Source organism: Salvelinus namaycush, chromosome 9, assembly GCF_016432855.1.
Source record: "Salvelinus namaycush isolate Seneca chromosome 9, SaNama_1.0, whole genome shotgun sequence".
NCBI classification, from domain to species: domain Eukaryota; kingdom Metazoa; phylum Chordata; class Actinopteri; order Salmoniformes; family Salmonidae; genus Salvelinus; species Salvelinus namaycush.
Genome location: NC_052315.1, coordinates 2,223,285 through 2,250,699, shown reverse-complemented (window position 1 = coordinate 2,250,699; position 27,415 = coordinate 2,223,285). Strand labels below are relative to the sequence as shown.

General features: G+C 44.0%; 2 protein-coding genes across 2 annotated transcripts in view; one reads left to right on the top strand and one right to left on the bottom strand.

Moving 5' to 3' along the window:
• The window catches only part of nme7 (NME/NM23 family member 7), a 1,076,771-nt gene extending 1,055,714 nt beyond the window's left edge, over window positions 1-21,057 (bottom strand). Inside the window, exons 1-5 of the mRNA XM_039000751.1 lie at window positions 20,801-21,057; window positions 19,964-19,975; window positions 12,755-12,856; window positions 9,193-9,359; window positions 3,454-3,564 (exon numbers count right to left, since the gene is read on the bottom strand). Coding sequence (XP_038856679.1) covers window positions 3,454-3,564; window positions 9,193-9,359; window positions 12,755-12,856; window positions 19,964-19,975; window positions 20,801-20,803 — 395 coding nt within the window. The 5' untranslated portion in view covers window positions 20,804-21,057. The remainder of the gene's footprint in view (window positions 1-3,453; window positions 3,565-9,192; window positions 9,360-12,754; window positions 12,857-19,963; window positions 19,976-20,800) is intronic.
• On the top strand, window positions 21,052-26,836 carry zgc:172121 (uncharacterized protein LOC337599 homolog). Its single transcript, XM_039000731.1, has 9 exons — window positions 21,052-21,332; window positions 21,525-21,592; window positions 21,687-21,859; window positions 22,934-23,037; window positions 24,023-24,184; window positions 25,065-25,270; window positions 25,604-25,683; window positions 26,234-26,287; window positions 26,350-26,836. The coding sequence occupies exons 1-9, from the start codon at window positions 21,228-21,230 to the stop codon at window positions 26,400-26,402; spliced, it is 1,005 nt and encodes a 334-aa protein (XP_038856659.1). The 5' UTR covers window positions 21,052-21,227; the 3' UTR covers window positions 26,403-26,836.
• Window positions 26,837-27,415: the final 579 nt, after the last annotated feature.

The window sequence follows — 27,415 nt, the reverse complement described above, 5'->3', positions numbered from 1 at the left end:
CATTAACATCTGCTAAATATGTGTATGTGACCATTAACATCTGCTAACCATGTGTATGTGTACCATAACCATGTGTATGTGACCATTAACATCTGCTAACCATGTGTATGTGACCATTAACATCTGCTAACCATGTGACCATTAACATCTGCTAACCATGTGTATGTGACCATTAACATCTGTTAACCATGTGACCATTAACATCTGCTAACCATGTGTATGTGACCATTAACATCTGCTAACCATGTGACCATTAACATCTGCTAACCATGTGTATGTGACCATTATCATCTGCTAACCATGTGACCATTAACATCTGCTAACCATGTGTATGTGACCATTATCATCTGCTAACCATGTGACCAATAACATCTGCTAACCATGTGACCAATAACATCTGCTAACCATGTGTATGTGACCATTAACATCTGCTAACCATGTGTATGTGACCATTAACATCTGCTAACCATGTGTATGTGTACCATAACCATGTGTATGTGACCATTAACATCTGCTAACCATGTGTATATGACCAATAACATCTGCTAAACACGTGTATGTGACCATTAACATCTGATAACCATGTGACCAATAACATATACTAACCATGTGACCAATAACATCTGCTAACCATGTGACCAATAACATCTACTAACCATGTGTATGTGTACCATAACCATGTGTATGTGACCATTAACATCTGCTAACCATGTGTATGTGACCAATAACATCACAACCATGTGTATGTGACCAATAACATCTGCTAACCATGTGACCATTAACATCTGCTAAACACGTGTATGTGACCAATAACATCTGATAAACACGTGTATATGACCATTAACATTTGATTTCATTATTGACAAGATTTTCCAACACTTTTAATAAACAGGGCAAGATAGAAATTGGCCTATAACAGTTAGGATCAGCTTGATCTCCTCCCCCCTTTAAATAAAGGATGAACTGTGGCTGCCTTCCAGCTCAGCCATGTGCTTCCTGTCAGTAACAACCACATCATCAACATTAAGGGACGTGGGCAGCTTTGAGGAAGAGGGTTTAGAACGAATAGAACGGACGTCCCCTTTTCAAGTCAATGATGGCGTAGTGGTTGGACTGGCGGCCATCAGTTTACCAGTCAAATCGCCAGGGTTAGAGGTTCCAAGCTCATTCTATTCATCGTTTGCTACACCTTGGACTGGCGCCCATCAGTTTACCAGTCAAATCGCCAGGGTTAGAGGTTCCAAACTCATTCTATTCATCGTTTGCTACACCTTGGACTGGCGCCCATCAGTTTACCAGTCAAATCGCCAGGGTTAGAGGTTCCAAGCTCATTCTATTCATCGTTTGCTACACCTTGGACTGGCGCCCATCAGTTTACCAGTCAAATCGCCAGGGTTAGAGGTTCCAAACTCATTCTATTCATCGTTTGCTACACCTTGGACTGGCGCCCATCAGTTTACCAGTCAAATCGCCAGGGTTAGAGGTTCCAAACTCATTCTATTCATCGTTTGCTACACCTTGGACTGGCGCCCATCAGTTTACCAGTCAAATCGCCAGGGTTAGAGGTTCCAAACTCATTCTATTCATCGTTTGCTACACCTTGGACTGGCGCCCATCAGTTTACCAGTCAAATCGCCCACGGTTAGAGGTTCCAAACTCATTCTATTCATCGTTTGCTACACCTTGGACTGGCGGCCATCAGTTTACCAGTCAAATCGCCCAGGGTTAGAGGTTCCAAGCTCATTCTATTCATCGTTTGCTACACCTTGGACTGGCGGCCATCAGTTTACCAGTCAAATCGCCCAGGGTTAGAGGTTCCAAACTCATTCTATTCATCGTTTGCTACACCTTGGACTGGCGCCCATCAGTTTACCAGTCAAATCGCCAGGGTTAGAGGTTCCAAACTCATTCTATTCATCGTTTACTACACCTTGGACTGGCGCCCATCAGTTTACCAGTCAAATCGCCAGGGTTAGAGGTTCCAAGCTCATTCTATTCATTGTTTGCTACACCTTAGACTGGCGCCCATCAGTTTACCAGTCAAATCGCCCAGGGTTAGAGGTTCCAAGCTCATTCTATTCATCGTTTGCTACACCCTTGCTTGTTTCAGCAAGTGGCAACAAAGTTTCATCACGTTGTTATCACAGAAACGGACTCAACCGTTACGAAAGTCTGGCTGTCCCGTCTTCAGTAAGCTGTTTGTTCTAAAAAAAAAAAAGCAAAACGTTTAGGACAGTAATTATAATTTTCATGACAGCCTTTATCCCTAACTGTCGGTTACAGGGTTATAGGTAATTGTGCCAGCCCTAGTGAGGAGGATAGGATATTATTGGCAAACCACATGAGGCATCAAATTGCACGGTAATGTATTACAAACCCACCTCCGGATGGAAAGAACATAGACAGAGGACAAACTATTCTTACACACAGACACAAAGACAACCTTTCTGCTTTGTCTGCAATCTAACACTGAGAGCCTTTTTCTGCCTGCTACCGTTAGGTAACCTCACTCCAGGTCACCTGGCACGCCATATGTTGACAGCAGTAAATAACACAGCCCAGGTCCCCTGGCACGCCATATGTTGACAGCAGGTAATAACACAGCCCAGGTCCCCTGGCACGCCATATGTTGACAGCAGGTAATAACACAGCCCAGGTCCCCTGGCACGCCATATGTTGACAGCAGGTAATAACACAGCCCAGGTCCCCTGGCACGCCATATGTTGACAGCAGGTAATAACACAGCCCAGATCCCCTGGCACGCCATATGTTGACAGCAGGTAATAACACAGCCCAGGTCCCCTGGCACGCCATATGTTGACAGCAGGTAATAACACAGCCCAGATCCCCTGGCACGCCATATGTTGACAGCAGTTAATAACACAGCCCAGGTCCCCTGGCACGCCATATGTTGACAGCAGGTAATAACACAGCCCAGGTCCCCTGGCACGCCATATGTTTCTGACATGTGTGAATAATCAAGCCCACCCCCTACCTTTGAATGGGAGGAGCTTTGGCACTTGGCAGAATAAGCTGTCTGTGGCACATATCACATCTCTCTCAAAATGGTATATTCTCATCTCCCACTCTATTGTCCTTCACTGGCACAGATAGTTGTGGAATGTTGTAACTTAGCCCTTTTCATACTAATGTAGCTTTACCTCAGAGTGACCTTCCCGGGGCAAAGTAGACATGAGAGTTATGAATTGAGAAAAAGAAAGCTTTTGTTCCATCGCTTAAAAACACATCTCTGAGTGGATGCAGCTCTAGAAATAGTAGTCCAGCAGCCCCAGGCCTGGGAGGCCATCTGACAACAAACCCTGTCATTTACACAGACACATTGAAGACTACAGCCATATGTAACTGAGCTTATTGACATTGCAATAAATCATCGGCCCCACCTAGACAGTCACCTCTCAGTCTCTCAGCGGAAATAATAACTTTGACCTTTACCATGTCAGCTTTGTCATTTTGGCTTTGGTTAGGATCAGGTTGGCGTCATTGATCATCTGCAGAATGTCTCCCATCTTGTTGACTGCATCTGGTTTAATCATAGCAAGAGTTCTGCGGGAAAACAAGGGAAGAGAGAGAGATGCTTTGTACATTGTGCGCCATGTGGATCAAAACCTGGGTTTAGTACATCACATCTCTCCAACCAGACAATATCTCAGCTGTCAGAAGATCATAGCATGCATGTATAGTTTGGCGGCATTCGGAGGAAGGAAAGGTCTGATAAACCTAAAGTTGGATAACCCAAACTTAACTGTTTTTAACCACCCTCTTCACATGTTTCTTAAAAATGTCAAGTTGGAGTCCGAAATGACATCAAGATACCTGAAGTCAGACACAGAGTTCAGATACCTGAAGTCAGACACAGAGATACCTGAAGTCAGACACAGAGTTCAGATACCTGAAGTCAGACACAGAGATACCTGAAGTCAGACACAGAGATACCTGAAGTCAGACACAGAGTTCAGATACCTGAAGTCAGACACAGAGATACCTGAAGTCAGACACAGAGATACCTGAAGTCAGACACAGCGTTCAGATACCTGAAGTCAGACACAGAGATACCTGAAGTCAGACACAGAGATACCTGAAGTCAGACACAGAGATACCTGAAGTCAGACACAGAGTTCAGATACCTGAAGTCAGACACAGCGTTCAGATACCTGAAGTCAGACACAGAGATACCTGAAGTCAGACACAGAGATACCTGAAGTCAGACACAGAGTTCAGATACCTGAAGTCAGACACAGAGTTCAGATACCTGAAGTCAGACACAGAGTTCAGATACCTGAAGTCAGACACAGAGATACCTGAAGTCAGACACAGAGTTCAGATACCTGAAGTCAGACACAGAGATACCTGAAGTCAGACACAGAGTTCAGATACCTGAAGTCAGACACAGAGTTCAGATACCTGAAGTCAGACACAGAGTTCAGATACCTGAAGTCAGACACAGAGATACCTGAAGTCAGACACAGAGTTCAGATACCTGAAGTCAGACACAGAGTTCAGATACCTGAAGTCAGACACAGCGTTCAGATACCTGAAGTCAGACACAGAGATACCTGAAGTCAGACACAGAGATACCTGAAGTCAGACACAGAGTTCAGATACCTGAAGTCAGACACAGAGTTCAGATACCTGAAGTCAGACACAGAGTTCAGATACCTGAAGTCAGACACAGAGTTCAGATACCTGAAGTCAGACACAGAGATACCTGAAGTCAGACACAGAGTTCAGATACCTGAAGTCAGACACAGAGATACCTGAAGTCAGACACAGCGTTCAGATTCTCTCTATTAACAAGAACAGCTGTTTGGGAAGAATCAATGGATTTCTTAGAGAAGTACATACAAACAGTCTTGTCAATATTTAAACACAGGCAAGAATTAATCATCCATTTAGTAACATGTACCATAGCTTCAGTGAACTTGTTAACAACTAGTTGTCTATTTTTGTTTGTGTACATACAGAACTGTATCGTCTGCATACATGTTAACTTGTGGGCAAGCAAGTGGGAGATAATTTATATAGATGGTAAACAGAAGAAGGCCTAATATTGACCCTTGTGGGACCACAATGTTATGGTAAAGAGAGTCCGACTGAGTGTCCCCCAAACAAACCCTTTTGACTTCTGTAAGAACCAATCCTCAGTTCACGTTATTTAGTACTGGCACGTCTGGGGTGCATTCAGTAAGGCAAAATTGTCAGAACATAACTTGCAGGTAGAAATGAAATGAATAGGGCTGATATGACTCTATTCTTGAGGACAGAGAATCATATTTCTATCTGAACGTTCTGTAACGTTCCTGACCATTTCTATTGTCTTGTCGGTTGGATATCATCTGTGACTGCGTTTCAAATTAGATCTTGGACTTTTTGACTGTCTGATACCTCATCTGCTGTTTGACGTCCACCCTCTGAAATGCATGTTTTCCTGGGGTTTAGATTTGAATTCCTTGTAGCTGGTCCAATGTGGAGAGACTGAGAGTGGTATTTGGCTGAGTGTTTTGTTGTTAAATGGTTTTGCTAAACAGGTGATTCGTACAGGCCCTGTAAGAAGTTCACGGGTGCCCCCCCCTCCCCCTGTGGGGCAAAGGAACAAGCCCTACCGTGAGTCTCCTGAACCCACGCCCCGGACAGCCTTGGCCCTGATTGGCCGAGCAGTACCATCCCTCAGCCAATCAACCATCCCCCCCTTGTTCACCCTTGTATGCCCTGACTCCCCGCTTCTTTTTCACCTCTCCTTTTTCCCTGTCTTTACCTCCGCTGTGGTGTTTCAATAATTTCCCTTATTTTTCTTCCTACTGCTCTCATCCTGCTCCTAGTTGGTACCCATTTGACCTTTTCCTCTTCCTAATGTTTGTCTTCTAATTACGTCCTCTCTGATTTTCGAAGACATTCTTTCCTGTCTCTTTCACTGCCATCTTTTCTCCCTCTACTGCCATACCCATCTTTCTCACCTGTGTTTGCGTGTCCAGACGATCCAGAATGTTCCCATGCCTCCGTTTGCTTTCACAATTTGGAATAACCGCTCTTCCGGGTGGCGCAGTGGTCTAGGGCACTGCATCGCAGTGCTAGCTGCGCCACCAGAGTCTCTGGGTTCGCGCCCAGGCTGGGCTGGGTTCGCGCCCAGGCTCTGTCGCAGCCGGCCGCAACCGGGAGGTCCGTGGGGCGACGCACAATTGGCATAGCGTCGTCCGGGTTAGGGAGGGTTTGGCCGGTAAGGATATCCTTGTCTCAGTATGTAAAATGTATGCACTCTACTGTAAGTCGCTCTGGATAAGAGCGTCTGCTAAATGACTAAAATGTAAATGTAAATGTTTGTCAGATAGGAATACATCCAACTAATGGCTTCAGTGGACACATTAATGGAGGATAGTTTGGATAGGAGGACCTCATGATTCACAGTATCAAAGGCCTTTTTCAGATCCAAACACACTGACTTCACCACCTATGTCCAGTTTAGATTTAAAGCACTCCAGAAAATAGCAACTGTCTGTTTCGTTAAAATGGTTCGTTCTGAATCCAAATTGCATTTGATGTATGGAGTTGCCCTGACTGAGGTGATCAGATCAGATGATCAGCCACCCATCTTTCAGCTACTTTTCATACCACTGGAGGAATGCTTATTGGTCGGCCATTTTGCACCAGTGTCGGGTCACCAGATTTTAAAACAGGCATCACTGCAGCAGGCTTCCAAGCATTAGGGAAGAACCTCTATTTGATGGACATATTAACTAGATGTACAGGAATTCAGAATATTGGTTTATTATTATCCATGGGAGTGAGAACTGTGGTCTTGGTTGAAAATCTTTGAGCCAGTTCCCTGACAGAGTCAACAACAAAATGGTTAAAAAAGTGGTGAGTCTTGAATTAGAATCCCTTTAACCTAGCAACACCGTTCCCTTACGGGTGAGTCTTGAATTAGAATCCCTTTAACCTAGCAACACCGTTCCCTTACGGGTGAGTCTTGAATTAGAATCCCTTTAACCTAGCAACACCGTTCCCTTACGGATAAAACAAGTGTGAGAAATGTCTTTACTAGATTCAAAACATGATGTCGTTTTATTGGAATTTGCAGCTGTTGTTAATCTGCTAACTTCTGACATGACGTTACTACAGCTAGAAAGAGAGCAGTTGAAGGGTTATTAAAACATCTACTGATCGGTAGACGCTATTCCTAATCCGTTTTGGGATTTGAAAAGCAGAGGAAGTAGGGGGGGATGATGTCATTTCCTCTATGTTGTTGGGGGAGTGGTCAAAACGGCAGATGTTTGGAAACAGTTGGGGGAAAAATGTGGTAATGCAGTCACTAAAACAGCTGTATTGTTATACTGAACAAAAATATAAATGCAACAAGTTACAATTCATTAGGCCCTAATCTATGGATTTCACATGACTGGGCAAGGGCGCAGCCATGGGCCCCCCCCCCAGACGATGCCGCAGTTGAAGAAGCTGGATGTGGAGGTCCTGGGCTGGCGAGGTTATATGTCGTCTGCGGTGGTGAGGCCGGTCGGACGTACTGCCAAATACTCTAAAACGACAATGCCAATTGCATGCTCCCTCAAAACTTGAGACATCTGTGGCATTGTGTTGTCTGACAAAACTGCACATTTTAGAGTGGCCTTTTATTGTCCCCAGCATAAGGTGCATCTGTGTAATGATCATGCTGTTTAATCAGCTTCTTGATATGCCACACCTGTCAGGCGGATGGGTAATCTTGAAAACATAAAATGCTCACTAACAGGGATCTTAAATTTGTGCACAACATTTGAGAGAAATAAGCTTTTTGTGCATATGGAAAATTTCTGAAAACATGAAAACCTGCGGTTACGGAACCCCTACCTGTCCCAGACCTGCTGTTTTCAACTCTTAATGATCGGCTATGAAAAGCCAACTGAAAATTATTCATGATTATTATTTGACCATGCTTGTCACTTATGAACATCTTGGCATAGTTCTGTTATAATCTTCACCCGGCACAGCCAGAAGATGACTGGCCACCCCTCATAGCCTGGTTCCTCTCTAGGTTTCTTCCTAGGTTTTGGCCTTTCTAGGGAGTTTTTCCTAGCCACTGTGCTTCTACACCTGCATTGCTTGCTGTTTGGGGTTTTAGGCTGGGTTTCTGTACAGCACTTTGAGATATCAGCTGATGTAAGAAGGGCTATATAAAATAAACTTGATTTGATTGATTGATTTATTTCAGCTCAAGAAACATGGGACCAACACTTTACATGTTGTGTTTATATTTTTGTTCAGTGTAGATCCGTAGTGGATATTTTGTTTCCGCAAACAGATTTGACTAGAAGAGAAGTAGAAGAAGATTTTATACTCTCTAACGTTTTGTCAAACTCTTTTGGCTAGTGCTCAAAACGGCAGTTGTTTGCAAAAAAATAAAAAGTTACAGAAAATGTTGTTGATGCTGTCACTAAAAAAAGCGGTAACTTTTTAACAGAATATGATTTTGTTCAAAACGCCAGATTTCAGTCGTAGATTAGTGAACGATATAACGTTTTGTCTGTTGTTCCAAAGTGGTCAAAGTAGCTGATTTGTGTCAAAAGTTACATTGTTGCATTTACAGGGAACGGAATGTGACGATGTCACAATGAGGCCTTTTTGAAATCTTCAGGAAATCTCATGTAAGCGGATGGAGGACAACGAAAAATATATCACTTCAAAAGTATAAAATATATATTTTTTTAAAGTTGCATACAAACAATATTCCGGATCCATCTGCACGTTTTAAAGTTTGAATGGCGTTTCTAGCTTAAACGGTGTAGGAGGAGGAGTGTTCCAGAGAAGAAGAAGTATGTCGAAGACCTAGAATGGGGACGTTTGCTTTGCAAGTCGCATGAATTATGCTCAGCTCATCAGGCCCCTTGTTGATGTGAGGACTAAGGCAATCTTCTGCCTAATGGTAAGTCCGCCAGCGCATCAACCTCTAAACGTTATAATTATCTGTCTGTCTTCCCTACAGGATGTCAGAAAAATGACAACTGCAGGCCCTGAGGTGGTGAGGTTAGAGGTCAACACGGTGTGTCGTCTGGTCTGTCAATCTATCAAGAGCACGTGGAAGAGCACAAATAGATGGAATGTTACACAGAGTGCTGTCATTGATCTTTCCCAGCCTATTACCGCTTGTTCTACGGAGACGTTGCACCACCACAGCAACATACATACCTCTCTTTCTTGCTGCCGAGCTTGTTTCCTGTATACTGGTCTCCATAGCCAATCAGGTCGAGTTGACGGGAGAACACGTTCACACGGTTTCCAACAAACAGGTCCTCCTGGTGAAGCTCGTCGTATTTGGTCCGCCTCAGGAAGGTACGCTGGTTCTTCACATCAAACTGTAAAGAAAACAAAATAACATTTCTAGCAGGTCCAAATAAAAGTAACACAAGACCAGAGCATTTTGAGACCTGAGCATTTCGAGACCTGAGCATTTCGAGACCTGAGCATTCACTGAGGAAAAAAACAGATGACTTGTTTTATGCAGAGAGACATGAGCTGATATTTTCTTCAATAGAGTACCACAGTATGAGTCATTACACCCATAAAACCTAGTGGTCAAACAAGGAAATGGTTCCAATCGTTTTTCCACCATTAATTTTTCCCCATAGGGGATTTTAGAAACACTTAAAATAAGGGCTGTGTTTCGTGTAGCTTTACCGTGGCGTGATGTTTTGATAACCGTGTAAATCTCTTGGACAAGGTGACTTTTATCAATATATTAGCCTGTATTTACCTCCCCCAAAATGAAATGCTAATTACCTGCTAATGTGGCGATCATAAAGAACTACAAATTCCATGATGATCTGAACGAGACTGACGAATTTGAGGCAAAGGTAAGAATCTCTGGATTAACTATCTAATGTTGTCTAAATTTAGTAATGAATAAATTGGCTACATTTATTTAAATTGACTATTCTGTGAACTGTCTTGTGCAAGTTTTAAATTGACACAATACCTGTTAGAAAAGGTGTCTGCTAGAAATGAGGTGCAGGATCAATACCTGTTAGAATAGGTGTCTGCTAGAGATGAGGTGCAGAATCAATACCTGTTAGCAAAGGTGTCTGCTAGAGATGAGGTGCAGGATCAATACCTGTTAGAAAAGGTGTCTGCTAGAGATGAGGTGCAGAATCAATACCTGTTAGCAAAGGTGTCTGCTAGAGATGAGGTGCAGGATCAATACCTGTTAGAAAAGGTGTCTGCTAGAGATGAGGTGCAGGATCAATACCTGTTAGAAAAGGTGTCTGCTAGAGATGAGGTGCAGGATCAATACCTGTTAGAAAAGGTGTCTGCTAGAGATGAGGTGCAGGATCAATACCTGTTAGAAAAGGTGTCTGCTAGAGATGAGGTGCAGGATCAATACCTGTTAGAAAAGGTGTCTGCTAGAGATGAGGTGCAGGATCAATACCTGTTAGAAAAGGTGTCTGCTAGAGATGAGGTGCAGGATCAATACCTGTTAGAAAAGGTGTCTGCTAGAGATGAGGTGCAGGATCAATACCTGTTAGAAAAGGTGTCTGCTAGAGATGAGGTGCAGGATCAATACCTGTTAGAAAAGGTGTCTGCTAGAGATGAGGTGCAGGATCAATACCTGTTAGAAAAGGTGTCTGCTAGAGATGAGGTGCAGGAGCTGGCTGGGATTTGCAGTCTGGCATGATGTCTACTTTGATGCTAATTAGCATTTTTGAATCTGAGAGGAAATAGAGCCGAATATATTGATAAAAATCACCTTGTCCTAGAGAGACTTACATGGTTATCAAAATTTCACGCCAAGGTAAGCCTACAAGAAACAGAGGCCTTATTTTAAGCGTTTCTAGAATTCCCTATGAATGGCGGAACATCGATTGGAACCATTTCCCTGTTTGACTGTTAGGTTTTATGAGAATTATGATACCTCCACTGTGGGGCTCTATTGTAGACATTATTGAGATACTAGTTTCCTCAGAGGAATCAAGATGGGGAAATGACCTGGAAACAAAGTAGTTAAACATTAAACTAACAAGCACTTTGTATTTTACATGTTGCAACACTGATGTTGAAGGGACAACGTCAGGGGGTCTACATGTTACAACACTGATGTTGAAGGGACAACGTCAGGGCGTCTACATGTTACAACACTGATGTTGAAGGGAAAACGTCAGGGGGTCTACATGTTACAACACTGATGTTGAAGGGACAACGTCAGGGTGTCTACATGTTACAACACTGATGCTGAAGGGAAAACGTCAGGGGGTCTACATGTTACAACACTGATGCTGAAGGGAAAACGTCAGGGCGTCTACATGTTACAACACTGATGTTGAAGGGAAAACGTCAGGGTGTCTACATGTTACAACACTGATGTTGAAGGGAAAACGTCAGGGGGTCTACATGTTACAACACTGATGTTGAAGGGACAACGTCAGGGGGTCTACATGTTACAACACTGATGTTGAAGGGACAACGTCAGGGGGTCTACATGTTACAACACTGATGTTGAAGGGACAACGTCAGGGCGTCTACAGTGCATTCGGAAAGTACTCAGACCCCTTCCCTTTTTCCACATTTTGTTACGTTACAGCCTTAATCTTAAATGAATTAAATGTTTTCCTCATCAATCTACACACAATACCCCATAATGACAAAGCAACAAAAAAAATCTAATGTATTACAAATAAAAAACAGAAATACCATTTACGTAAGTATTCAGACCCTTTGCTACGAGACTTATTTAGCTCAAGTGCATCCTGTTTCCATTGATCATCCTTGATGTTTCTACAACTTGATTGGAGTCCACCTGTGGTGAATTCAATTGATTGAACATGATTTGGAATTTGCTTTTTGTGAGTATGGAACATTTCTGGGATCTTCTATTTCAGTTCATGAAACAGGGGACCAACACTTTACATGTTGCGTTTATATTTTTGTTCAGTATATTTATTAAGTAACTTCAGGGTATGCAAGACACAGATTCTACATCGTACAAGCCTCAAGCTCAGATAGAGGACAATATGTAAGATTGAAAAGGGAGAGTAGATCTAAAGAAACTTTTGGTCCTCAAAACATCCTCTGATATCAGCATCCTCCCCTCACTCAGCCCCTGGCCTGTCTACACCACAGGACCGTGTGATTAGTATCAGCATCCAACACACACTCAGCCCCTGGCCTGTCTACACCACAGGACCGTGTGATTAGTATCAGCATCCTCCCCACACTCAGCCCCTGGCCTGTCTACACCACAGGACCGTGTGATTAGTATCAGCATCCTCCCCACACTCAGCCCCTGGCCTGTCTACACCACAGGACCGTGTGATTAGTATCAGCATCCTCCCCTCACTCAGCCCCTGGCCTGTCTACACCACAGGACCGTGTGATTATATCAGCATCCAACACACACTCAGCCCCTGGCCTGTCTACACCACAGGACCGTGTGATTATATCAGCATCCTCCCCTCACTCAGCCCCTGGCCTGTCTACACCACAGGACCGTGTGATTATATCAGCATCCAACACACACTCAGCCCCTGGCCTGTCTACACCACAGGACCGTGTGATTAGTATCAGCATCCTCCCCACACTCAGCCCCTGGCCTGTCTACACCACAGGACCGTGTGATTAGTATCAGCATCCTCCCCTCACTCAGCCCCTGGCCTGTCTACACCACAGGACCGTGTGATTAGTATCAGCATCCTCCCCTCACTCAGCCCCTGGCCTGTCTACACCACAGGACCGTGTGATTACCTGGCCTAATGCTTACCATCTCCACAGAGCCATCTTTGGGGTAGAACAGCAGCTGGTAGCGGCGCAGGAGAGCAGCACTGGGGTCATACCACTCTGCCAGGAAGGCAAAACGCTCCTCCTGAAGACAGGACAACAGTGAGGAGCAGAGGGATGTCAGACATTGACCGAACACAGTGACCTAACACAGGTTAACTTGACCCTAGTGAGTTGATCTAACACAGGTTAACTTGACCCTAGTGAGTTGATCTAACACAGGTTAACTTGACCCTAGTGAGTTGATCTAACGGAGGTTAACTTGACCCTAGTGAGTTGACCTAACACAGGTTAACTTGACCCTAGTGAGTTGATCTAACGGAGGTTAAGGATGCAGGTTACAAGGATGAAAAAAGGTACAAGTGTTGTGTTCAAGACCACGTAAAGCGAGACCGATTCAAGACCAAGACCGGAGGGGAGTGGGGGAGGGGGGCAGAGACCGAGTCAAGACCGAGACGGGGACAAGGGGTCCAAGACAAGACCAAGACTAGAAAAATACCAAGTATTTTTACCAAGAGTCCAATTCAAAAATACCAAGAGTCCAATTCAAGATCAAGATTGTAATTTGGTCAAATCAGCACCATAATAAGAGTTCTAAATGTCCAGTATTTCTGGGTTCATATTTCAGAACAATATCTGGGTTCTTTAGACATTACGAATAGTGAAATAATGCATTCTGGGGGAAAATAGAGACACTGGGCCTTCTACACCTTCAGAGAAGGGCGAAGGATTTATACAATAATGATCATAATAATATTATATGATAATTAACTATTATTTTCAATTATGTTCTGATTTAATCTCGTCAGTTTTTGTTGGAAAGGAAAGGGTTAACACTGAAGAGGGGAAAAAAAGATCCAATCAAGGATTTTTCTTTGCTGGTCTCTGGGCAGATAAACCGAGCTAGCTAAGTCAGCCATTGGCTAGGCCATCAGAAGCTAGATAAAGGCATCTGCCATTCAACTGAATTAGGGCAACATTTTGGAGTGACAGTGGAATCAACCAATCACATTTTGACTTAAATGGGTGGGACCGGCTGGTTTGCAGCAGGTGTTATCAAAGAGGATGTTGTTGCTAATTTGTTAACTTCTCCCTTTTCAAGAATAACTTTCAACAAGAAGTTAAGTTTCAAATGAGCATCATCTGGTGAATGGAACTGTGTTTTTTACTGCAGTGCTGCTGTTAACCATCTCTTTGAAAATAACTTGTGTGTGAAACATTGTTTCATTTAAAGTGGAACAGACAGCATTTTAGCAACATGTAGAAAGAAAAAATGCACAGATTTGATCTAAATCAACAACAATGCTTTAAACCATCGATCTGATTGGCCTGTCAGGGCCTGGCTCCCCAGTAGGGTGGGTCAGTGTTTCCTCTGCGTTCATTTAGATCTGGCGCTGCGCCACGGCAGAATCATTGACCGCCACACCAAAAGAAACCTCCTATTTCTACCAAACATAGTATCAATACAATTCTGTGAAGCACATTCACTTGTCTTGGTAAATAGATCATCGGTCTGGGTTCAACACAGTTCTGAAGGTTAACATCAATTACATCTATAATATTGCTGCCACAATTGTAACGGCAATTAGCTTACCAATATCCACATGTATGTTGACGATAGGAACATGGTTAACTAACGTTACTAATCTAGCAAGTTAGCTAGCTAGTTGGTTTGGAATTGTATCAAGTGCAAGCAAGATAGCTAGATTTATCTGTCTTCCATTTGATTTATTTTTTCTCCAGAGGAAAAGCAGCGAAAGAGAAAGGGGGAGCAGGGACAAGTGTCAGGTAATGTTAACTTAGCTGGCTAATGTCAAATCTGCCTGTGTTAAATGACACTTTACTTAGTTCGCTAACTCTTTAAAAAGCTTAAGCTATAATTTTTTTAAACAAGTGTATGGTTTACTTTCCTAGACAGAGAAGAGGCAGAATCCCGGTAGTGAGGTAGGGATGCATGAGTGACAGAATGGAGCAGAGGAGAGAGCCATGAGGGGAGATGTAAGGAGAAAAGGAGAGCAGAGTGGAACAGAGGAAAGGAGAGAGGAGAGGAACAGAGGAAAGGAGAGAGGTGAGGAACAGAGGAAAGGAGAGAGGAGAGGAACAGAGGAAAGGAGAGAGGTGAGGAACAGAGGAAAGGAGAGAGGAGAGAGCCATGAGGGGAGATGGAAGGAGAAAAGGAGAGAGGAGAGCAGAGTGGAACAGAGGAGAGGAGAGAGGAGTGGAACAGAGGAGAGGAGAGAGGAGAGGAACAGAGGAGAGGAGAGAGGAAAGGAAGAGGAAAGGAGAGAGGAAAGGAGAGAGGAAAGGAACAGAGGAGAGGAACAGAGGAAATGACAGAGGAACAGAGGAAAGGAGAGAGTAGAGCAGAGTGGAACAGAGGAAAGGAGAGAGGAGAGGAACAGAGGAAAGGAGAGAGGAAAGGAACAGAGGAAAGGAGAGAGGAAAGGAAGAGGAAAGGAGGAGAGGAACAGAGGAAATGACAGAGGAGAGGAACAGACGAAAGGAGAGAGGAGAGGAACAGAGGAAAGGAGAGAGCCAGGAAGGGAGATGAAGGAGAAGAAAGATGAGTAGATAAAAGGAGAGAGGAGAGGAACAGAGGAAAGGAGAGGAAAGGAGAGAGGAGAGGAACAGAGGAAAGGAGAGAGCCAGGAAGGGAGATGAAGGAGAAGAAAGATGAGTAGATAAAAGGAGAGAGGAGAGGAACAGAGGAAAGGACAGAGGTACAGAGGAAAGGAGAGAGGAGAGGAACAGAGGAAAGGACAGAGGTACAGAGGAAAGGAGAGAGGAGAGGAACAGAGGAAAGGAGAGAGCCAGGAAGGGAGATGAAGGAGAAGAAAGATGAGTAGATAAAAGGAGAGAGGAGAGGAACAGAGGAAAGGACAGAGGTACAGAGGAAAGGAGAGAGGAGAGGAACAGAGGAAAGGAGAGAGGAAAGGAGAGAGGAGAGGAACAGAGGAAAGGACAGAGGTACAGAGGAAAGGAGAGAGGAAAGGAGAGAGGAAAGGAGAGAGGAAAGGACAGAGGTACAGAGGTACAGAGGAAAGGAGAGAGGAGAGGAACAGAGGAAAGGACAGAGGTACAGAGGAAAGGAGAGAGGAAAGGAGAGAGGTACAGAGGAAAGGAGAGGAAAGGACAGAGGTACAGAGGTACAGAGGAAAGGAGAGAGGAAAGGAGAGAGGTACAGAGGAAAGGAGAGGGTGAGCACAACTGGCAATCCGGATTATTATTATTTGTTTTTATTTCACCTTTATTTAACCAGGTATTAATATATATAACCCTAACCCTTTATTTAACCAGGTGGGCCAGTTGAGAACAAGTTCTCATTTACAACTGCGACCTGGCCAAGTTAACGCAAAGTAGTGCGACACAAACAATAACCCAGAGTTACACATGGCATAAACAAACGTACAGTCAATAACACAATAGAAAATCTATGTACAGTGTGTGCAAATGAAGTAAGGAGGTATGGCAATAAATAGACCATAGTGGCGAAGTAATTACAATTTAACAATTAACACTGGAGTGATAGATGAGCAGATGAGGATGTGCAAGTAGAAATACTGGTGTGCAAAAGAGCAGAAAAACAAAAACAAATATGGGGATGAGGTAGGTAGTTGGTTCGATGGGCTATTTACAGATGGACTGTGTACAGCTGCAGTGATCGGTAAACTGCTCTGACAGCCGATGCTTGAAGTTAGTGAGGGAGATATAAGTCTCCAACTTATTTTTGCAATTCATTCCAGTCATTGGCAGCAGAGAACTGGAAGGAAAGGCGGCCAAAGGGGGAGTTGGCTTTGGGGATGACCAGTGAAATATACCTGCTGGAGCACGTGCTACGGGTGGTTGTTGCTATGGTGACCAGTGAGCTGAGATAAGGCGGAACTTTACCTAGCAAAGACTTATAGATGACCTGGAGCCAGTGGGTTTGGTGGCGAATATGTAGCGAGGACCAGCCAATGAGAGCATACAGGTCTCAATGGTGGGTAGTATATGGGGCTTTGGTAGCAAAAAGGATGGCACATATTGGTGCTAGACGGGCGGGCAGGTGCGGGCAGCAATCGGTTGAAGAGCATGCATTTAGTTTTACTTCCATTTATAAGCAGTTGGAGGCGACAGAAGGAGTGTTATATGGCATTGAAGCTCGTGTGGAGGTTTGTTGACAGTGTCCAAAGAAGGGCCAGAAGTATACAGAATGGTGTCGTCTGCGTAGAGGTGGATCAGAGAATCACCAGCAGCAAGAGCGTCATCCTTGATGTACACAGAGAAAAGAGTCGGCCCGAGAATTGAACCCTGTGGCACCCCCATAGAGACTGGACAACAGGCCCTCCGATTTGACACACTGAACTCTGTCTGAGAAGTAGTTGGTGAACCAGGTGAGGCAGTCATTTGAGAAACCAAGGCTGTTGAGTCTGCCGATAAAAATGTGGTGATTGACATAGTCGAAAGCCTTGGCCAGGTCGATGAATACGGCTGCACAGTATTGTCTTTTATTGATGGCGGTTATGGTATCGTTTTGGACCTTGAGCGTGGCTGAGGTGCACCCGTGACCAGCTCGGAAACCAGATTGCATAGCGGAGAAGGTACGATGGGATTCGAAATGGTCGGTGATCTGTTTGTTAACTTGGCTTTCGAAGACCTTAGAAAGGCAGGATAGAATAGATATAGGTCTATAACAGTTTGGGTCTAGAGTGTCTCCCCCTTTGAAGAGGGGGATGACCGCGGCAGCTTTCCAATCTTTAGGAATCTGGGACGATACGAAAGAGAGGTTGAACAGGCTAGTAATAGGGGTTGCAACAATTGCGGCGGATAATTTTTGAAAGAGAGGGTCCAGATTGTCTAGCCCAGCTGATTTGTAGGGGTCCAGATTTTGCAACTCTTTCAGAACATCAGCTATCTGGATTTGGGGGAAGGAGAAATGGGGGAGGCTTGGGCAAGTTGCTGTGGGCGATGCAGGGCTGTTGACCGGGGTAGGGGTAGCCAGGTGGAAAGCATGGCCAGCCGTAGAAAAATGCTTATTGAAATTCTCAATTATCGTGGATTTATCGGTGGTGACAGTGTTTCCTAGCCTCAGTGCAGTGGGCAGCTGGGAGGAGGTGCTCTTATTCTCCATGGACTTTACAGTGTCCCAGAACTTTTTGGAGTTTGTACTACAGGATGCAAATTTCTGTTTGAAAAAGCTAGCCTTTGCTTTCCTAACTGCCTGTGTATATTGGTTCCTAACTTCCCTGAACAGTTGCATATCGCGGGGGCTATTCGATGCTAATGCAGTATGCCACAGGATGTTTTTGTGCTGGTCAAGGGCAGTCAGGTCTGGAATGAACCAAGGGCTATATCTGTTCCTGGTTCTACATTTTTTGAACGAGGCATGCTTATTTAAGATGGTGAGGAAAGCACTTTTAAAGAATAACCAGGCATCCTCTACTGACGGAATGAGGTCAATATCCTTCCAGGATACCCGGGCCAGGTCGATTAGAAAGGCCTGCTCGCTGAAGTGTTTTAGGGAGCGTTTGACAGTGATGAGGTGTGGTCCGCAGACCCATTACGGACGCAGGTAATGAGACAGTGATCGCTGAGATCCTGGTTGAAGACAGCAGAGGTGTATTTAGAGGGCAGGTTGGTCATTACGGTCCTTTCAGAATCATGAACCTGGGCCTCCCGAGTGGCGCAGCAGTCTAACACACTGCATCGCAGTGCTTGAGGCGTTACTACAGACCCGGGTTTGATTTCAGGCTGTGTCACAGCCAGCTTTGACCGGAAGTCCCACAGGGCGGCGCAAAATTGGCCCAGTGTCGTCCGGGTTAGGGGAGGGTTTGGCCAGGGGGGGGGCTTTACTTGGCTCATCACGCTCTAGCGACTTCTTGTGGCGGGCCGGGTGCCTGCAGGCTAACTTCGGTTGAAAGTTAAATGGTGTTTCCTCCGACACATTGGTGCAGCTGGCTTCCGGGTTAAGCGGCCGAGTGTTAAGAAGCGTGGTTTGGCGGGTCATGTTTCGGGGGATGCATGACTCGACCTTCGCCTCTCCCGAGCCCGTTGGGGAGTTGCAGCAATGAGACAAGATCGAAAAAAGGGGGTATAATTTTTTTTTAATTAAAATAAAACACAAACCTGTCACACACTGAAGGCCTATAGGTTTTGAGAATGATGATCAGCAATAGCCATTAAGAGCTCACCAGAGAAGAGGCAAGTGAGATGATGACGTTGTATCACATCACCCAGAATGTGAAGACTCTCCAGCAGGAGCCATGACTTTAACCAAAGTGTCAAATCGTTACAGCTCTGAAGTTCACAAGCAATGATATTCAATTCAAAATGTTGGCTAGATATTTCAACTCTATATGGCAAGGCGTCAATGTCTGACTGAAAACATTTGAGGCTGATTTTTGCCACAGCTCGTTGTAGCTACGTTAACAATGTAATCACATCATTGTTTTAGAGAGACAGCGTGGTGGCATGGAGAATCCTCACGACCAACTGAAGAATCTTGTAGTGTGTGACCCTCCGTCTCTGCCACATCATTTGGTATACGCACCACTACGTTGGCAAGACAACAAGACTACAGTGAAGTTGAATGTGAGAGGCTCAGCGATGTTAGTATTATGAAAGTCGTGCAGTGTACACCCAGCCTAAACTAACATCTGTGCTAGCCAGGCCAAGTTGTGATAACTAGATCCATGTGGTCTCCAACCACACAGAGCAGGGCCTTCATTTCAGCCAGCTCTGGGAAGAGAAAGACCATTCTTTCTCAGACACCTGCTGTCCCACAGTGCTATCAATGGAAACATCTCCTGCTGCTGCCTGCACTAAGGCAGATCAATATTCCTCACAAAATTAATCACGTACAGTGAGCGATAGACTAGGTAAGAGATTGTTATACAGTAATACAAAAATGCTTAGAAAATGGTACTGGTCCGTATTCACAAAGCTTCTCAAAGGGCTGCTCTATTTATCTAGCTAATTACCCCAGTCTTATTCATTATGATCCAAAATGCAAAACTGATCCTAGATCAGCACTACTACTATAAGACGCTTTGTGAATGCAGGCCTTGTGAGCATATTTATTATGCCGAATCTGCCGATGTACCTCTAAGCTAGTCTACAATGCGCATCACATTCAGTCAGTGCATTATCACAGTTGGTCAACTGATTGCTTGGCAGGTAAGCCAAATTCAGTTTACTTGACTGTCATACTTACTGTACTGGTCTCCTAGTTTGGACATGTCATGGACGGATGAGACCAGCCATGGCCAATGATATGAAAGACAAAACGATATGCATGTAAGTGTTGGACAAAATGCTGTCACCATCCTCTCCCCACAAATGCCTTCATAGCAGCTATAAATTATGAATAACACTGTGGGACGTTAGAGATAGAGGCCAAACAGTAGAACAAACATGATTCTACTGACAGATTTTCTGTCCATCACACAATCTGGACAGCTCATTGTGGGGAAATGACGCCATCTGCCGGTAGATAATACGGTAACTAATTTACCACAATGGCCTGGGGAGCCTAAAGTCAGCAAGCAAAAAGGTATTATTTTGCGTAAAGTATTTCAACTGACCAAGTAACTTCGTTTGGTTGTATGATGTTCAAATTACAAACATATCTTGTTTTTGCCTGCATTGGGGCGGCAAGTAGCCTAGTGGTTAGAGCGTTGGACCAGTAACTGAAAGGTTGCTGGATCGAATCCCCGAGCTGACACGGTACAAATCTGTCGTACTGCCCCTGAACAAGGCAGTTAACTTGTTCGCCGGTAGGCCGTAATTGTAAATAATATTTTTTCCTAACAGATTTGCCTAGTTAAATAAAGTTTCTCTTTAAAAAAATCTAATCTTTGGTTGGTTGGCTAGCTAACGCATTCATATACAGTCATTGCGCTAGCTTTGCTAGCCAAAGTTCGCAAACGACGGTTCACTGCTACCTAAATCGTACACCATTTCAAAACATAGTGAGAGCATGTCTTTTAATGCTTTGGTAGCACCTACATTTATGAAACCACGAAGGGTAGCTGGCGATGCTTTATCTTACCATTATTTTAGATAGAGATCCCCGATGACGACAGTTCGTGTGGCTATAGTAGCAGTTAGCTTCGTTTTACAACATATCACCATAGCAACATGCGCAGAAATGTTTAACACGGGCTAAATTTATTTTATAACAACAAATAAATAACTTGGACGCTTTACATAAATATAGGACGGGAATTTGCACAGAATTAGCAACGAATGCAAAAATAATAATGTTGTTTCCGGAAGTAGAAACTATGACCCCTTGCGCAACGTGGGTTGACTTCTTCTGTTTTGATTTTGTCAGAGATGGGGGTAGTTAAATATGTTAATAAATAACCAATCTTGCTTTTACCGGAAGAGGACAAGGTGCAGCACCGGCTTAGTAACGTTACTTTAAGTTAGTCAAAGATAAATGGCCGAGTGAGATAGACTACCAGTAAGTGACCATGGACAAAACGGATATTCTAAAATTAATGGATGTTGGTCGGGGTCCACTTATTGTAGATGGTGGACTGGCAACAGAACTGGAATCAACAGGTTGTAAATTACAGGTGAAATACATCAAATTGCATTTTATGAGTAATTCCAAAGAGAGCTGGGTTGTAATCATTACATTATTCCAAACAGCAACAAACGAAATATTGTTTTGGACAAATGCAGGTTTGCAACAGAATCGGCGTAATGAATATTCTCCTGTACTTCCAATCCTGTATATTTGACTAGAATGTTTTGCGTGGATACAGGGAGATCCTTTGTGGAGTGCAAGGCTGCTACATACTAACCCACAGGCTATTAAAGATGCTCATTACAGGTGAGTTGTTTAACATAGACTATTGTTGATTGTTGTTGTAGTTCTCCCTTTACCGTTGCAAAGCAGTACAGATGTGTTGTCTCTCTCTTCCTAGGTTTCTGTGTGCTGGTGCTGATGTGATAACTACAGCCACGTACCAGGCTAGTGTTGAGGGCTTCACCAGGCACCTGGACATCACCCCTGAACAGGCCAACCAACTGATCATGTCAGGAGTGACTCTGGCCAGAGAGACTGTCAAACAGTTTATGGCTGACCAACCTCCATCAGGTGAGCAGGCACTGTAAGTTACAGGTGGAGACAACATTCTAGGCCAGGGATGGGAAACTTTGATGGGGTGGGGTGGGGTGGGGGGGGGCAACAAAAAATCTGAACTCATCATGGGGGGCGCAGTGGCTCACGGGTCTGCATAACACATCCATACCCACACAGGCAGTCAGAACCGGCTCTAGCCTTTTGGGGGCCCAAAGCAAAATGTTGTTGCCCCCCCCACACACACATTTTAGCAGCCCCCCCCCCCCCTTGACAGCAGAGTTGTTTTTAAAAGTTTTTTTTAACCTTTGAGTTCATTTCCTGCAATTCTACACATTGTCTGGTCACTGGTGTAGCCTACAAACTTCCTGTTGTACACAACTGTTCTAACTATTGCATTCCATGCCTCATTAAGAGCAAATTCATGTTCTTTTTTCAGGAGAGGAGTAAGCTTCATTCAGCTACATTTACATGTTTTACACAAAATACATTATCGACCTGTTCGTACAAACTTTGTAAGTATTGCAAACATAAGCATGAAACAAACAGGCGGGTCTAGCGATTTCATGTTCTTCTTAGCTGCTGAGTTACATGCAGCTATTTACTCTCTCCACAATATCAGCATATATGGCATCAGGTGACGCATAACAAACTCGCCCGCTGTCAGACTCTTTTCACCGGTCTGAATACATGCTTGGCTTCCTAAAACATTTGGCTGCCCAGAGGTGGAACGCAGCAAGACACAGACACTCAGTCTAATTACAAACTTCGTGTTGTACACAAAACTGTTGCATTCCAGGCCTCCGTAAAACATTGAAGGTGAATGAGGTGAGTTTCCCCCGACTATGAAAAGCGCTTTGAGGAACCTCAGTTGGTAGGAAAGCGCTATATAAATCCAATCAATTATTATTATTTATTCATTAGTGATTGGATGTTATTTTTTCATCATCATTGCAAACATTGGCTAAGCTGCTCAGGACCTACCAGCTCAGCCAAGCACTACAAGAGATCTTGTAATTTGGACAAGATGTCTCTGAAGCTCTTATTTCTATGATCAGAGTTGTTCATGTTGGTATCTTTCTATTTTCTCAGATCGCAGGGTGCCTCTGGTGGCAGGCTCTGTTGGACCTTACGGAGCGTTTCTACACAACGGCTCAGAGTACACTGGCGCTTACGCTGCGGAGATGAGTGTTGAGGTAAGGCAGGCAATGCCAAGAAACAACTCACATTGGGGTTGACCTATCATTATCTACACTGAACTAAAATATAAAACGCAACATGTAAAGTGTTAGTTTCATGAGCTAAAATAACAAGATCCCAGAAATGTTCCATACGCACAAAAAGCTTATTTCTCTCCAAATTTGTGCACAAATTTGTTTACATCCCAGTTAGTGAGCATTCCTCCTTTGATAATCCATCCACCTGACAGGTGTGGAATATCAAGAAGCTGATCAAACAGCATGATCATTACAAAGGTGCACCTTGTGCTGGGGACAATAAAAGGCCACTCTTAAATGTGCAGTTTTGTCACACAACACAATGCCACAGATGCCTCAATTTTGACAGAGCCCGCAATTGGCATGCTGACTGCAGGAATGTCCACCAGAGCTGTTGCCAGATAATTGAATGTTAATTTCTCTACCATAAGCCGCCTCAAACGTCGTTTTAGAGAATTCGGCAGTACATCCAACCGGCCTCACAACTGCAGACCACGTGTAACCACGCCAACCCAGGACCTCCACAACCGGGTTCTTCACCTGCGGGATCGTCTGAGACCAGCCACCCGGACAGCTGATGGAACTGAGGAGTATTTCTGTCTGTAATAAAGCCCTTTTGTGGGGAAAAACTCATTCTGATTGGGTGGGCCTATGCCCTCCCAGGCCCACCTATGGCTGCGCCCCTGCCCAGTCATGTGAAATCCATAGATAAGGGCCTAATGAATGTATTTCAATTGACTAATTTCATTATATGAACTGTAACTCAGTGAAATCGTTGTATGTTGCGTTTATATTTGTGTTGTGTTCAGTATAGTAGACTAGTGTTCCTATGGTCTGTCTGCACTCAGTCTCTAGCCTCGTTTATACCTACTGCTAACATGCGTCCTTTGTCCTGATCTGTCCACATTCTGATTGTGCCCACATTTTTTGAAATGTGTCTCTCTCTGTCTCTCTGTGTCTCCAGGAACTGAAAGCCTGGCACCGCCCCCAGGTCCACTGTCTAGTTACAGCAGGGGTCGATCTCATTGCCATGGAAACCATCCCAAGCGTGAAGGAGGCAGAAGCTCTGGTGGAGCTGCTCAGAGAGTTTCCAGATTCTAAAGCATGGCTGGCCTTCTCCTGTAAGGTAATTCACGCTATATGTAATTAAGACTCTTTCTCAATGTCTTTCCTTGGTTCCTCGCGTCCTTTCTCCTCGTCTCCTAAGTTCCTACCTTTTAAACATTCTTTACCAAAGCGTTCTGAGAAATAGGCAAGGAGAGAGGACGCAAGGGATCTAGGAAAGACACATTGATTCTCGTTATTTAGTTAGTTAGTTAACCGTTATTTAAATAGGCGGGTCAGTTAAGAACAAATGCTCATTTACAATGACGGCCTACCGAGAAGCCTCGTGGGGACGGAGGCTGGGATTTAATAAATATAGATAATAATATAGGACAAAACACACATCACGACAAGAGAGACACAACACTACATAAAGAGAGACCTAAAACAACAACATAGCAAGGCAGCAACACATGACAACACAGCATGGTAGCAACATAACATGACAGCAACACCACATGACAACAACATGGTAGCAACATAACATGACAGCAACACCACATGACAACATGGTAGCAACATAACATGACAGCAACACCACATGACAACATGGTAGCAACATAACATGACAGCAACACCACATGACAACATGGTAGCAACATAACATGACAGCAACACCACATGACAACAACATGGTAGCAACATAACATGACAGCAACACCACATGACAACAACATGACAGCAGCACAAAACATGGTACGAATATTATTGGGCACAGACAACAGCACAAAGGGCAAGAAGGTTAGAGACAACAATACATCACACAAATCAGCCACAACTGTCAGTAAGAGTCCAAGATGGAGTCTTTGAATGAAGAGATTAAGATAAACTGTCCAGTTTGAGTGTTTGTTGCTCTAAATATGGATGTAAGAATACAGTATTATGTCTTCTATTCTCCTCAGGATGGCCAGTGTATATCTGACAACAGTCGTTTCTCTGAGGCGGTCCAGCTGGCCAGTAGGTCCAGTCAGCTGGTGGCTGTAGGGGTGAATTGCTGTCCTCCAGCCCTGGTCAAGCCCCTCCTAGACTCAGCCAGGACACAGAGGAGACCAGACCTCGGCTGGGTGGTGTACCCCAACAGTGGAGAGGAGTGGGATACATACTCTGGGTGAGTGAAACTAAATCACCTTGAATGCATCCCAAATGGAAACCCTATTCTCCATGGGGTCTCTGGTCAAAAGTAGTGCACTAAATAGGGATTAGGGTGCCGTTTGGGACGAAGACCTTGGCTTTACACAGGTCTGTGACCTGACACATCCAGGTAGTAGTACTAAACACACTGTATCATTTGGCTACACACTGATGTCTGCTGTAGTATAAGAAATCTAGACTATATCAACTGTTCACTTCAGTCAACAGTTCCATGATGATTCCTCAGTTGTTTCAAGTGAGTATTGAGTGAATCTCTTGTATTGATTTTGAACTTTTTATCATTTAAAAGGTGGAGAAAACCAGAGAATAGAATATCTTCAATAGCTGAACTGAGTCTGGAGTGGATGAAACAAGGGTGTGCACTTATAGGTAAGACAACAGCTGAACTAATGTTGTCTTTGTATTAGTACAGGGATGGGAAACCCCCTTTTGTAGGCCCGCAAATCAATTTACAGATCAATGTTTTTTTAGGAATTCAGTCGGGGTGTCAACTTACTGTTGCTAGGTAGAATACACAAGGTGCAATTTCAAAATGTTGTGCATCAACAGTTTTTCTGTTATGTCAGTCACTGACAGGTACTCAATTAGCCCATGGCAACAGAATTTCACTTAGGGCCCCCAAAAGGCAAAGGCCGGCTCTGACTGCATGTCTGGGTATGGATAGGGCCCCTAAAAGACTAGGGCCGGCTCTGACTGAATGTGTGGGTATGGATAGGGCCCCTAAAAGACTAGGGCCGGCTCTGACTGAATGTGTGGGTATGGATAGGGCCCCTAAAAGACTAGGGCCGGCTCTGACAATGTGTGGGTATGGATGTGGGTAGGCAGTCCCGCGAGCCACTGATGAGTTCAGATATTTTGTGAACCCCGACCCCCATCAAAGTAGCCCATCCCTGAACTAGGATGTTTTGTCTTCCAACAGGAGGGTGCTGTCGCATCAGTCCTGCTCACATAGCGGAGCTACGAAGACAGATACATGGAGACATGTCTGGGTCTGATGCTTCACAGCGGGGACAGGGAAGACCTTAAGACAGACACATGGAGACATGTCTGGGTCTGATGCTTCACAGCGGGGACAGGGAAGACCTTAAGACAGACACATGGAGACATGTCTGGGTCTGATGCTTCACAGCGGGGACAGGGAAGACCTTAAGACAGACACATGGAGACATGTCTGGGTCTGATGCTTCACAGCGGGGACAGGGAAGACCTTACAGCTCTTATTACTGCTACAGTATGTAATCCCACAGTCAGATTATGCAATTAATAACTTTTTAAAATGACACTTTTGATATGAGTTTATATAAATGATTTATTAACCCTCATACTGCCAACATATGTTATATACATTTGGATAGTATTTACATCCCTAGACTTTTTCTAAATTAATGTATGACTTTCTCCACATTTTGTTGTGTTACCACCTGAATTTAAAATAGATTAAATTGTCAATCTTTGTTACTGTCCTACACACAATGTCAAAGTGGAATTGTGTATTTTTAAATGTTTTGAAATTTATAAAAAATTTAAAGCTGAGATGTCTTGAGTCAATAAGTATTCAACTCCTTTGTTATGTCAAGGAGCCTCAATATGTTGCGTAGAAAACAATGTGCATAACGAGTAGCATAATACGTTTCATGGACTCACTCTGTGTGCAATAATAGTGTTTAACATGATTTTTGAATGACTGCCTCCTCTCTGTACCCCACACATACAATTATCTGTAAGGTCCTGCAGTGATTTAACCATAAAGACCAATGAGGTTTTCCAATGCCTCGCAAAGAAGGGCACCTATTGGTAGATGGGTAAAATAAAAAAATAAATAAAAAAAGACGCAGACATTGAATATCCCTTTGAGCACTTTGGATGGTGTATCAATACACCCAGTCACTACAAAGATACAGGAGTCCTTCATAACTCAGTTGCTGGAGAAGAAGGAAACTTCTTAGGGATTTCACCATGAGGCCAATGGTGACATTAAAACAGTTGCAGAGTTTAATGGCTGTGATAGGAGAAAACTGAGGATGGATCAACATTGTAGTCACTCCACAATACTAAGCCTGTACAGAATACAAAATATTCTAAAACATGCATCCTGTTTGCA